Source organism: Dromiciops gliroides, chromosome 3 (genome assembly GCF_019393635.1).
Source record: "Dromiciops gliroides isolate mDroGli1 chromosome 3, mDroGli1.pri, whole genome shotgun sequence".
Taxonomy (NCBI): Eukaryota; Metazoa; Chordata; class Mammalia; order Microbiotheria; family Microbiotheriidae; genus Dromiciops; species Dromiciops gliroides.
In genome coordinates this window covers 593,816,573-593,830,864 of record NC_057863.1, presented here as the reverse complement: position 1 = coordinate 593,830,864, position 14,292 = coordinate 593,816,573, and the positions used below count along the sequence as shown (strand labels likewise).

General features: G+C 41.9%; 1 protein-coding gene across 19 annotated transcripts in view; it reads right to left on the bottom strand.

Annotated features, from left to right (window-relative positions):
• LOC122751408 (microtubule-actin cross-linking factor 1-like) overlaps window positions 1-14,292 on the bottom strand; it is a 287,171-nt gene that overhangs the window by 120,941 nt on the left and 151,938 nt on the right. For all 19 annotated transcript variants that reach the window (XM_043998438.1, XM_043998450.1, XM_043998446.1 and 16 more), the window contains 6 exons: window positions 13,520-13,696; window positions 13,124-13,247; window positions 12,150-12,358; window positions 11,243-11,560; window positions 10,865-11,031; window positions 8,083-8,239 (listed from right to left, as the gene is read on the bottom strand). In XM_043998438.1, coding sequence (XP_043854373.1) covers window positions 8,083-8,239; window positions 10,865-11,031; window positions 11,243-11,560; window positions 12,150-12,358; window positions 13,124-13,247; window positions 13,520-13,696 — 1,152 coding nt within the window. The remainder of the gene's footprint in view (window positions 1-8,082; window positions 8,240-10,864; window positions 11,032-11,242; window positions 11,561-12,149; window positions 12,359-13,123; window positions 13,248-13,519; window positions 13,697-14,292) is intronic.

The window sequence follows — 14,292 nt, the reverse complement described above, 5'->3', positions numbered from 1 at the left end:
CTACAAAGATGAAGATTTGTGAAGCTCCAAGAAGCTAATGGAGGGTAAGATGTATACAAGTCAGTAATGATACAAAGAGGAAGAATGTGATATGGATAAAGGAGAGGTTCAGGCACAGCCTCTAAGGAAACTAGATAGTGGAGAGATCACTTTCAGCTATGTGGATCAAGGAAGAATTCATGGAGATGACACATGAGGTAAGCTTTAAAGGAGTAGAAAGATTTCAGCAGGTAGAAATGAAGAGAAGGCATTTTGCAGACATTGTCAGTCAGTCAATAAACATTTATTAAGTAGCTATTATGGGTCAGACACTATGCTAAACAGTGGGAACATAAAAGAAAGGAGGTGGGGGCAGCTAGGTGGCAAAGTGGATAGAGTACCAGCCCTGGATTCAGGAGGACCTGAGTTCAAATCCAACCTCAGACACTTGACAATTACTAGCTGTGTGACCTTGGGCAAGTCACTTAACCCTCACTGCTCCACCAAAAAAAAAAAGGAAAGAAAGGAAATGGTTCCTGCTCTCAAAGAGATCTCAGTTTAATGGTGATATAATATGGAGCTATGTACAAACAAGAGATATACAGGATAAATTGGAAATAATTAACAGAGAGAAAGCACTCAAATTAAGGAAAATCAGTACAGACTTTTTGTAGAAGGTGGGATTTAGGTAGGACTTTAAGGAAGCCAGAGGCAGAGATGAGGAGGGAGAGAATTCCAGGCACAGGAAGCAATAAAAAAAAAATGCCTGAAGATGGGAGTTAGAGTGTTGGTGTCCAAGGAATAGCAAGAAGGCTAGTATCACTGGACAGGAGAGTGTGTGGTAGGGGTGATGGTGTGAGAAGACAGACTACTGAATACCAGAGGATTTTATATTTGTTCTGGAAGGTGATAGGGAACACTGGAGTTTACTGAGTACATGTGATGACATGGTCTGACCTGCACTTGATAAAGATCACTTTGACGTCTGGATGGAGGATGAACTAGAGTACAGAGAACCCCACCAGCAGGCACTGCAAGAGGTCATGCATGAGGTGATGAGAGCTGGCACGAGGGTGACAGCAGTGTCAGAGGAGAATAGGGTGGCAGTATGTAAGAGATGTTATAAAGGTAAAATCAGCAGGCCCTGGTAACAACTATATGGAGATAGGAGAGAGCAGGATGAGTCTGATAGTGTCTGGGCACAAAAAAATCAGAACCATTAGAAAAAAGCATTTTGAAAAAAGAATCAATAGGGTGTAGTGACATTGAATATAGAGATAAAAGACAAAGTCTAGAGTAGGGGGTCTTAAACTTATTTGTGTCATGGACTCCTTTGGTAGTTAGGTAAAACCTATAGTGAGGCAAGAGTACCTCAGAATAATATTTTTATACCCATTAAAAATAAGATTACAAAATAAGCCAATCATACTGAAATAATTATTAAAATACTCAGAAAACAACTTTATGGGTCCCATGGTCCCAATTTAGAATCTGGCATAAAGTCTACCAAGGGGAATGAAATTAGAATTCTAACTCAGTTTTAGGGGGAAGCATGGAGAACAAAACCATTCACTTCTGCATTGTACCCTCTCTCCCATTAGGAAATTCTATTCTGGCATCACATTTTGGAAGAGATGTCCTGGGGAATCCTGGGCTTTAAAAAGATAGGATGAAACCCAAGTTCTCTTCTGAATCTCTCTCATCCTTTGGGCTCCGTGGAAGCTGCCACACCAATTTCCGTCCCTGGATCTTCATTACCAGCCACTATTTCAGTTCCTGATGCTGGTACCGAACATGCAGCTCTAGCCCACCACAAATTCATGTGGTCTGGCTTCACTTTGGCCTTTGCCTCTGTCAGACAAGCCTTTCATCTGTCTCTTGTTGATTTCCTGGCCGACTCCCCATTGCAGCTGTTCCTGGCCTTTTCTGTCCTTAAGTCCCACATTTCCTGCCTCCCTCTCAGCATATGACTTCATGTCCTCCTGTCCTGAGAAGATACAGGGACCACCTAGCTCAAATGCCCTTTCTCCTCTTTGGCTTTCCTAACAGGAATTCTAGCTAGAGGGTTTCCTCTGACCACTCTTTTGTCTCAATTATTGGTCCTCCTTCTTTCTAGCAAAAAGTAGAACCATACCTTTGTAATGATTGGAATGACGCCACCTGCTGGAGACTTACTATGGGAAAACTCCACCATGAGGAGAATGCCTCTGAGGGCAGGACCATGCATTTTTTCTTTGGCGTCAGGAAGTGACGTTTGCTTGTGGGAGGAAGAAGGGGGAGACTGGCATGCTGGCTCGCGCTCTTTGGTGTGGACTCTGTCAGAGAGCAGAGCTAGGAATGCTCTCTCCCTTTAATAGACAGATGAATTTAGGCCTTTCTCATTCTCTTTACCAAATTCTTATTCTCCTTAATAAATGCTTAAAAGTCTAACTCTTGCTAAAGCTTATAATTTATTGGAGAAAACTCATTAGATATTTTAGACAGTATAGCTAGAATTTTAGCCCTTATACCTTCTGCTTGCAATTCTATATACATCTTCCCTCAGATAATTTATTTGCTTCCTCTTTAGTCTCAAATAAACCTCTCTAGCCCTAAATGCTCATCTGATCTCCAGTTTCATATTTCAGCTGTCTAAAGGAATTGCCAGTTGGATTCCAATGAAAATGCCTCTGTGTCAACTCAGAGGGAGGTGTTACAAGTCTCAGACTTTGGGTGTGTTATAGATCAGAGAATTCTGGATCATAGATTTAGAGCTTGGAGGTCATTTTGTCCAACCTCCTCCCTTTACATTTGAGGAAACCGAGGTGCAGAGTGATGATGTAACTTGCCTGAGGCCTCACAAGCTATGTCAGAAGCCAGACCAAGCCCTGTCCTCTGACCATATCCAGAGTTCTTCCCACTGTTCTATATTGATGGGGCCTTAGAGCTCAAAACAGGTGATCAAACCAATGCTTTTATTAATGAATGGATGAAGAATGTCCCAATAGATTAGAAGAATAGTGGAAAGGACTCTTCCCTCCCACCTGTCTGACCATTTCTCAGTCTCCTTTGCTGACTCATCATTGACATCATGCCCCCTAAATAGAGGGTGTTCCCTAAGGTTCTGTCTTAGACTCTCCTCTCTCCTCCCTCTATACTACCTTGGTAAGCTTATCAGATCTTAACTATCATCTCTAGGCAGAGAAGAAATGATGACAAAACAAGGAATATAGAGGATCACAGAAAATGAAATAGAGAATTCTGATTATATAAAATTTAAAAGTTTTTGTACAAGTGGACAAAGCACTGGCCCTGGATTCAGGAGGACCTGAGTTCAAATCCGGCCTCAGACACTTGACACTAGCTGTGTGACTCTGGGCAAGTCACTTAATCCTCATTGCCCCAGGGAAAAAAAAAAAATAAAAAGTTTTTGTACAAAGAAAACTAATGCACCTAATATTAGAAAGGAAATGGGGAAAAATGGGGGAAAAATCTTTGCATTAAGTCTCTCTGATAAAGTTACATCTTCACTTGGAAGATATATAACACACTGACTCAAATTTACAAAAATAAGAATCATTCCCCAGTTGATAAATGGTCAAAGGATATGAACAGGTAGTTTTCTAAGGAAGAAATCCAAGCTATCAATAGCAATATAAAACAATGTTCCAAAACAGTAATAATTAGAGAAATGCAAATTAAAGCAATTCTGCAGTTCTATTTTATACTCATCAGATTAGCAAAGTTAATAAAAAGAAAAATAACAAATGTTAGAGGAGCTACAGAAAAACAGGCACATTAGTACACTGTTGGTAGTAATATGAATTGGAACAGCCATTCTAGAAAACAATCTAGAAACATGCCTCCAGAATCAATGGGGAAAAAAGTGAAAGAAGGTGGTCTAGCCCACAGCTTCTTTTTTTTTTTTTTTTTTTTTAGTGAGGCAATTGGGGTTAAGTGACTTGCCCAGGATCACACGGCTAGTAAGTGTTAAGTGTCTGAGGCCAGATTTGAACTCAGGTACTCCTGACTCCAGGGTCAGTGCTCTATCCACTGGGCCACCTAGCTGCCCCTAGCCCACAGCTTCTTAAACATTTTTTACTTGTGACCACTTTTTGCCTGTGAAATTTTTACACGACTCTGGGTATATAGGTATATAAAATAGGTATACTTTAACTTTTTACTGTTGCCAATTTTTGTGACCCCCCCATATTCAGTTACACAACCCCATATGGGGTCAAGACCCATAGTTTAAGAAACTTTGATCAAGCCATACCAGATCTCAAACTGTATTATAAAGCAGTAATTATCAAAACAATCTGGTGCCAGCTAAAAAATAGTGTGGTGGATCAGTAGAAAAGATTAGGTACAAATTACATTATTGTAAATGACCATAGTAATTTAGCATATGATAAACTAAAAGACCCAAGCTTTTGGAATAAAAACTCATTATTTGACAAAAGTTGCTGGGAAAACTGGAAAACAGTATGGCAGAAATTAGGCATAGACCAACATCTCAAGATAAGGTCAAAATGGGTACATGATTTACACATAAAGAGTGACCATAAGCAAATTAAGAGAGCATGGAATAGTTTATCTGCCAGATTTTGATAAGGGAAGAATTTATGACCAAAGAATATATAGAGAGCATTACAAAATGTAAAATAGATAATTTTCATTACATAAAATTAAAAAATTTTGCACAAACAAAACTAATGCAACCAAGATTATAAGGAAAGCAGAAAACTGAGGGAAATTTTTTACAAGTATCTCTGATAAAGGCCCCATTTCTTAAATATATAGAGAACTGAGTCAAATTTATAAAAGTACAAGTCATCCTCCAGTTGATAAATGGTCAAAGGATCTGAACAGGCAGTTTTCAGACAAAGAAATCAAAGCTATCCATAGTCATATTAAAAAAAAAAAAGTGCTCTGGGGGCAGCTAGGTGGCGCAGTGGATAAAGCACTAGCCCTGGATTCAGGAGTACCTGAGTTCAAATCTGGCCTCAGACACTTGACACTTACTAGCTGTGTGACCCTGGGCAAGTCACTTAACCCCCATTGTCCCGCAAAAAAAAAAACAAAACCAAAAAAACAAAAACAACAACAACAAAAATGCTCTAAATCACTATTGATTAGAGAAATGCAAATGAAGACAACTCTAAGGTACCACCTCATACCTATCAGCATATTAAATATAATAAAAAAGGAGAATATTGGATGTTGGTGGGGATGTGGGAAAACTAGGACACTAATGCACCGCTGGTAGAACTGATCTAATGATTCTGGAGAGCAATTTGGAACTATACCCAAAGGGTATAAAATTGCATACCTTTTGATCCAGGAATACCGCTGCTACATCTATATCCCAAAGACATCCCCGAAAAAGGGAAAAGGAACTATTTGTATAAAAATAGTCATAGGAACTCTTTTTGTAGTGGCTAAGAATTGGAGACTGAGGGATGCCCATCAACTGGGGAATGGCTAAACAAGCTGTGGTATATTATTGTAATGGAATACTAGTGTGCTATAAGAAATGACCTGGAAAGATTTTCATGAATTGATACATAGTGATGTGAACAGAACCAGGAGAATGTTGTACACAGTAACAGCAATATTGTCTGATGAAGAACTGTGAACAACGTAGCTATTTTCAACAATACAATGATCTCAGACAATCCCAAAGGATTCATGATGAAGTATGCCATCCACCTCCAGAGAAAGAACTGATACTGTCTGATTATAGACTGAAGTATGCTATTTTCACTCTTACTCAAGTTTTCTTGTACAAAATTACTAATATGGAAATGTTTTACATAATTACACATGTATAACCTATATCTGATTGCTTACTGTCTCAGGGAGGAAAGGGGAGGGAAAGAATTTGGAACTCAAAACTTTAAATAAAAATGTTAAAGAATTTTAAAAGATCGATAAAAAATTTAAAAAGAAAAAAAAGAAACATGCCCCGAAAGTAACTAAACTATGCACACTCTTTCACCCAGATATATCATTATTGGCCCATACCTCAAAGAAATCAAAGAAAGAGATAATGAGCTACATTTACAAACATATTTATAGCATTTCTTTTATTATAGTGGCAAAGAACTAGAAACTAAGGGATGCTTTAGAATAAGACCTGAACAAGCTATGGTATAAAAAAATAGGATGAAATACTTCTGGCATAAGAAATGATGAAGGGGATGGTTTCAAAAGAAATAGAGAAGACTTGTAAGAGCTGATACAGGAAAAAAAAATTATTGGAAGAGCTGATACAGAGAGAATTCAGTAGAACAAAGAGAATGATATACACAATAACAACACTGTAAAGACAAACAACTTTGAAAGACTGAAGAACTCCATCAGTATGATCACTGACAAGGACTTCAGAGGCCTGGTGATAAGGAATGCTACCTACCTCCTAACAGAGAGGTGAAGAACTCAAGATTCACAAGACACAGTTTTGGACATGGGCCAATGTGGGAATTTGTTTTGCTCAACTTTGCATATTTGTTACAAGGAATTTGGGTTTTCTTTATTTCTTTTTATTTAATGGTAGTGGGAAGAGGTGGGAAGGGAGAAAAAAAATAATAAATCCTTGTCAACTGAAAGTAACAACAAAGGCTATGATCCTGAAGTTAAAAACTCTGGTAGGTCTTACCAAGCTGGAAGGTGTCAAGCTTGGCACTGATCTCTGTATCTGTTTTCCAAGATCCAGACCAGCTAAATATAGAAAGCTTTATCACCAGAAAATGGCTGGCTACCAGGCGATGAAATTTTGACCATAGTAATGAATGTCTACTAAGGCATGGAAAGAATGATACCTGTTAACTGTGGAGAAAGCATTCAAACTGATGAAACCATTGTTCACTCAAAGAAGTGCCCAGGTGAAGAGATACTATGATTCTAATGAATTCTGTTCTGAACAGTATTTCTCTGGCTATCCCTCATGTCTGGAACACGTTCCCTCCTCAACTCTATCTACTGACTTCCCTGGCTTCCTCTAAGTCTCAATTAAAATCTCATCTTTTATAGGAAGCCTTTCCTAATCCCTTTTAATTCTAGGGCCTTCCCTCTATTAATTATTTCCTATTTATCCTGTATAAAGCTTGTCTGTATATATTTGTTTGCATGTTATCCCCCCAATAGATTGTGAACTCCTTGTAGGCAGGCACTGTCTTTTGCCTCTTTTTGTTTCCCCAGGGCTTAGCAGTGTTCGGCAAATAGTAGGCTCTTAAATATTTACTTATTGATTGACCAGACCACATGTAGAGTAATGAACATCACATTTCATGAAGGGCAGTGATAATCAGAGCATATGCAGCAGTCTGAACATTATGGACAAAGGCCTGTAAACCATGCTATACAAGGAATACTAAACTTTGAAAAGGTGGGGACGATTCAACCTGGAGCAGAAGAGATTAAAGGAAGATACCACGTCTGCTTCAGATATCTGAAAAGCTATTACAGCACAAAAAGAATAGATTAACATGCTTCCTGATTGCAGAACTAGAACCAAAGGGTTCAATTTAAAATGAAACAGACTGTAGATTAAAACAAAAAAATGTTCTAAGATCTAGAGCTATCTGCCAATGGAATGGGCTGTCTCAGGAGATCAAGGGTTCCTTACCACTTTAGCAATTAAAGAAAGATGAGATGATCACCAGTCAAGCACACTGTAGACAGGGTATATGCACTTGACGAGCTTTCTAAGGCTCCTTCTGGCATCTTGATTCTAATCCTTTCCTGAAGGCTCAAGTCCAGAAAACCTCCTTCCTTCTCTCATTTGTCTATTAACAGGTCCAACAATAAGCACTGGGAGTACAAGTAAGGCTTGTCAGACTTGCTGAGCACATTCACGTTCAGTGCCATGCTGCATGGCAGACTGAATTCCCTCAAGATTGTTAGATTTGACAGTATGAAACTGTATGATTTTGCAGGTGGAACTCACCTATCAAGGCCTGAAGGATTTTAGTCCTGAAGATGTTCCCAGGAGCTGGCATTAGTGAGCTGAAACCTCAGTTTACCACCTACCATCTTGGCCACAATTGAATTAAAAGGCCCCCAAACCACTGTGTAGAGCAAATGTCCTGATAGGCACAATCCAGTCATTTCTCTGCCTACCTCAAGGTGCTCGATCTGCTTCTGGAGCTCTCTGGAGCTCATGGAGGTCTCCACCGCTGGCATATTTCCTTCACTTTCCTTTAGCCATTTCTGTAGGGCCCGAACCAGCTTCCGAAATTCATCCAACTGTTCCTGGCAGGATGATGTATCCTTCTCTCTGCCAAAGAGAAATTTTTGTTATAGAAGGGACAAGGTTCTCTGCAGGGAGCATATCTTGAGTACTCACAGTAGCCCCAAGAGCACCGGACCTAAATCATGAGGCTTCTATTTAATTACTAGCCAAATAATCATAGATGAGTAACTTAACTCACTCTTTTTTTTTTTTTTTTTAGTGAGGCAATTGGGGTTAAGTGACTTGTCCAGGGTCACACAGATAATACGTGTTAAGTGTCCGAGGCCTGATTTGAACTCAGGTACTCCTGAATCCAGGGCTGGTGCTTTATCTACTGTGCCATCTAGCTGCCCTTAACTTACTCTTAAGCTGCATTTTCCTTCTTTATAAAATGGGGATGTCGGGGGCATCTGGCAGGCAATCTCTAAGGCCTCAATGAAGTAGATGAGCTATTCAAGACTACATTTGGAAGTTCTCACTAGACTGTGAGCTCCACAAAGGCAGGGCCTTTGTCTTTTCTGAACTTTGTATCTCACACATTACTAAGCACAATGTATTGCACATAGTAGGGGTTTAATAAATGTTTGCTCAAAGAAAGAAGGCTTTTGTTCACATCTTCCATTGTAAAGTTAGCATGAATTTCTTTTCTCTGAAAAATCTTGGTTTGGGGCAGCTTATCCCCTATCTCTCATTAACTACCCCCAAAGCATATTTCCTAAACCAGACCAAAATAGATGGAGCCAATGCCAGTCCACCTACCCATCACTCAGATTTATGGGATTCCCACTAGTTTTTAAATAAAATTTCAGATCCCATTTTGACCCCTCGTGTTACCTCCAAATTGTTCCAGGATATCAGAGAATTTAGAAATTGAAGGAATATTAGTAACCATCTAATAGAATTACCTCTTTTTATGGATGAGGAGACTGAGGTCTGAGATTATAAGAGAGTTGCCCAAGTTTGCACAGGTGGTAAATAACAAAGCCAGGCTTCAAGGCCAGGTCTTGTGATTGCACAGTCCTTGTTGCTTCTTTTAACAATAGTCAATAAACACTTATGAAGTGCCTACTATGTGCCAGACACTGTGCTAAGGGCTAAGGATACAAAAAGAGGAAAAAGACAGTTGCTGCCCTCAAGGAGCTGACAATCTAATGGGGGAGAAAACAAGCAAACAGCTATGTACACTCAAGCTATCTATGGGATAAATAGGAAATAAGAGAGGGAAAGGCACTAGAATAAAAAGAGATTCCTGTGGAAGATGGGATTTTTTTTTTGGAATTTAAAGGAAGCCAGGGAAGCCAAGAGGTAGAATTGAGGAGGGGGAACTTTCCAGTCATGGGGAACAGTCAAAGAAAATGCCTGGAACTGAGAGGTGGAGTGTCTTGTTAGTGCCTTTTGGGGGGGGGGCAGGGCAATGAGGGCTAAGTGACTTGCCCAGGGTCAAGTGTCTGAGGCTGGATTTGAATTCAGGTCTTCCTGAATCCAGGGCCAGTGCTTTATCCACTGCACCACCTAGCTGCCCCCAAGGTGGAGTGTTTTGTTTGTGGAACTGCAATGTTGCCTTCAGTGAAAGAACCTCCTTCCTCTTTCATCTCTATTACTGAGAGGCATCACTTTTACATTAGAAATTCTTTTACGGAAAGAAGTACAGGCTCCCAGAATGCGAAGGAAACTTCTAAGCTCCAGTGATTCAAAATCTGGCAGAGGAGAAATGAGAAGGGGGTCATGTCATTCATTCATCCAGTAAGTATTTATTAAGTGACTACTTGTGTTCAATGTCAGGAATAAAAAGACAAAGTAGAAATGGCTCCTGCCTTTGACCACATTGGTTATTGGAGAGAAAGAGTGTGCAGGTGAAGATGAAAGACTTTTATCTAGTCAAGAGGACAGAGCAATAACAAGAGAACTGCATGGCTCAGAAAAGGCATCCTTGAGAAGGTGGCCCCTGAGCCGAGCCATAAAGGAAGCAGGGAATTCTAAGACAAGGAGAAAAGGGGGTTCAGTCGGTCAGTCAGCAAACCTTTATGAACCATAACACACCAGGCACAGGGCTAGGTCCTGAACACACAAAACCAGAGTGAGAGAGTCCCTTCCCTTGAGGATCTTATAATCCATTAGGGAAAACATGGACACTCATTACATACAAGATGGTTTTGAGGTGAGGGAGAGGCGCTACCAGCTGGGCTTTCTTAAAAGGAAATGAGGGAATGTAGGAGAACAAAGTGAGGAGAGATACCATCCCAGGCACTGGGGATGGCCTGTGTGAGAAGGTATGAGATGAGAAGTGCCAGGCCATGTGAGGGACAGCTAAAAGGCCAGTTTGGCTAGACCAGAGGATGGGAAGAGAGTACTATATAATAGATTTGGACAAGAAGACTGATGCCAGATGAGGAAGAGCTTTAAGTGTGAAACAATGGAGTCTGTGTTGGATTGTAGAGGCCCACCGGGAAGCAAGCACCTGATAGTCAAACGTAGCCTTAGGACTGGGCCTCTAGCAGTGACATGGATGGTGGCTTAGTGTGCAGAGACCTTGGAGGCAAAGTGAGGAATTAAGAGGCTCCTGGAATCGTCTGGGCAGATGTCAGTGAGGGCTTCCACTGGAGTCTGGAGGGCCTCTCCCAGGGAGCGCCTCACACACAGAGGGAGAGACTTCCCAGAAATAGAACTCACCTTTCTTGAACCAACTTTTGCAGCCCCGTGAACTCCTTCTTTAGCTTCTGCACCCTCTCCTGGTGCTGGGAAGCATCCAGTGAAAAGCCACAGGTGCTCAGATCAGTGGCCAGGTGCTCAAGGGCATCCAGGTTCTCTTGTTGCTCTCCCATTTCCAAATTCAGCTCCTGACAAGGCAAACAACCATAATTTTGCAGGTTCTCCCTACTGAAGTTCCTGCCTAAAAAAGAGAAGTGCCCTAGCAAAGAGTCAAACTGGCAGGGTCAACCGCTGGATCAGTTGAGTATGCAGTCAATCCAGTGCTCTTTATCAGCTGTGTCAGGGCTCCCATCTCCCTTGCACATTCCCTCCCACCAGCCAGCACAGCGTGATGCTCACCTGAATCTGTTGGGAGAACTGAGCAATATCTCTATCAGGTTGGTTCCCTGAGGCCAGCATCCGGGCTCGGTTGTCCAAGAACTGCTGGAGCTTCTCTGAGAGGTGCTCAAACATCTCCACCTGAGGCAGGAGCTTCTTCAGGGAACTCTCTTTCTCCTGCTGCCGTTCACACAGCTGGCTGAAGCGCTCACTCACCTCTGCCAGCTTGCCCTGAAGCCCTGTGGCTGTGGCACCATCAGCGGTCTCCATGAATTGGGTCACCATTTCACGGGTAGCCTCCAGGCTGCTCTTCTGCCGGGCAATGTCCTGCTTGAGTTTCTGCCATTAAAAACATGTTGGCTCTAAAATGCACTCACCTCAGGAGATTTGACAAACTCTTCCGACCAACCTCAGCCTCACTTAATAATTTGTGGAAAATATTTCCACAGCACTTTCAAAGCTCCCCCTTCCTGCACAACCCTCCTCAGGGTCTCACATCATAATAACCACCTTGCAATCTCTTTTCCAAACCAATCTGAAAATCACTGTATGTAACTATGTATTTATTTATTTATGTATGTATGTGTGTGTGTGCATGCGTGTGTATGGAAAGTCACTTAACCTCTGTTTGCCTGTTTCCTCAACTGTAAATGGAAATCATAATAGCACCTATCTCCTGGGGTTGCTGTGAGGATCAAATGAGATCAGTGTAAGGTGCTCAGCACAGTGCCAGGCACAGAGTACGCACTCCATAAATGCAAATGACATATGTTACATATGTGAGCTATATTTCAGGCAGTTTCTTTTCATTTTATTTGAGGATTCAGGTAAGTGGATCAATTAGATCCTAACACCTCCTAGTCATGTAAACGACGCCATTATTTGTTTTGGCATTGTTCACACCTTTCCACCCACATGTCTCCCTCACCATATTGATGGCCAAGGCTTCCTGGATAGCTGCTGAGGTCAATGATGCCACCTGCTCTCCTTCTAGGCTCTTCTCTACATCACTGATGGACTGCAGCAGGTTCTCCAGGCCCTCTTGGACACTTTGTGACTGAGCAATTGCCTTTTGTAATAGATTGGCACGTTCTTCCAGCCTCCCAGAAAGGCTCTGAAAATGGCCCAAGATGGAATCTGCAAGATTCAAAGGAAATGGGGGCATAGTGGTTTTCCAACTAAATCATTGCTCACGCCCAAAAGGAATATCTAGAAAAGGGACATTTGGGGGATTTCCACTCAGAGAAGTTCCCCAAAAAGTAAATTCTATATTCTACTGTAAATTCTATAAAATCAACTTGACAAGGTGTCAAGAAAACCCAAAAGGAAGGCAAAGCCTAGAGTACTGCTGACATTTGGCCCTCAAATGGCATAAGCATAAAGAAAGTAAAAAAGCACTTATTCCCCTAAAAAAAACAGAAAAAAACATCAATGAAAGCTCCCTTAAACATCTGAGCTGCCCCTCTTCCTCTGCCAGATTTTCTCTGTAGTGTTTCTTCTGGTCTCTGAGAAAAATATCTGCATCAAGGGGCAGCATCTTTGGAGAGCGAAGCTTAACCCTCTTCTGACAAAGTGCCCCTTAGAGCAGCTGACAACTTGAACTGGGCGTCATCCCACTCCCCGGCTGTGGGTGGCACATCAGAACCAGTATTTTGATTCAGAGGCCCCAGGCTCAACTCTCAGCTCTGCTACTTGTGTAACTTTGGGAAGGTGATGGGGACCTGTTCTGTAAATGAAGGGATTAGACAAAATAATATTCAAGGTGCCTATTCCCAGCATCCCAGCTGTGGGCTCTGGACTCTGATGATAAGTGAGGTGTCCCCTTCTTCACTCCCCACCAACTACATTCTCTTTAGCCGCCTGACCCCTGGCCCCTCAGTACCATCCAGTTTGGCTCCCTACCTGTGGTTTCTTGGATGTGCCGGGGGTCAGGAGCTGGCTCACCCTCCATCTCCAGGAGGGCCCCGGCTGCTTTCTGGAGCTTTTCCACAGGTACTTGATGCTCAGCCAGATCTCCCTGTAGCTGCTGTTTGTCCGAAAGCAGAGCAAAGACCAAGAGGGTTAGTGATCCTGCTTGCTTCTAGGGCCTCTAAGTCAGTAAACTACCCCCAAATGCACTGGCTAGTGTCCAGAAGGGGGCTCCTGGCACAGTGGCCTTGTTCAAATCTCCCCCCTCCGCCCTTTCCAGGTTCCCTTCTCCAGCCATTTTTTGGTCATGAGATGTGGGGAGACTTAAAGGAGACTATCCTGATATCAAAGTTTGGGCTTAGTTGCTGACTTATTTTGTTTGTTTTTTACCTTTGTGTTTGCAAGTTGTTGCTGAAGGACTGTGGGATCAGAGGCCACAGAGTCTGAGAGAAGCTGGTTCACCTTGCTCTCACACTCCTGTATCCAGGCCTGAAGGCTGTCTGTGCTGCTCTGGAATTGCTGAGAGTGGTCTAGAAGCATGTTCAGGTGAGAACCTAGTTTGTTGCACTGTTTCAAGAAAAAGGGGGGATAAGCACAGTGAATGAGGATAGGTCTGGGCTGCCCTGCAATGCCAAGCGCTTCAGGAGTATCCATTTTCTTGAAAATTGCTTTCTCTTCCCAGATGTCCCTATCTTCTCACCTCTGATGAAAAGTGACCGATCCTTAAAGGGACCGTTCAGCCGCTTCCTCCACCATGAAGCCTTTCCTTCACCCCCCCAATCAGAAACAATCTTTCCTTGATTTGAATCACATTTTCTTTCCATCACTTGGCATAGTCTACTATTCATTGTCTTTCTCTCTACATAGTTTATCTCCCCTACCAGACCATACACTTTCTGAGGACAAATATTCTATTTTGTTGCTCTTTGTATGACCCACAGTTCTTTGTGCCTGACAAAGTAGTAAGTGATCAGGACGTGGCTGTTTAGCCAAGCATTTATTAGGGAAGAGCACACTCTGGAGTTAACGCTGAGGCTCTATGAATTCAGAGTTCAACTGAGCAGCCTCCACTCACATAGTCCTTGCCTTGTACATATTGATTGTATCTGTTCCCCAATTAAAAAATGGTTAAAGGATACAAAGAGTCAGTTTTCTAAGGAAAA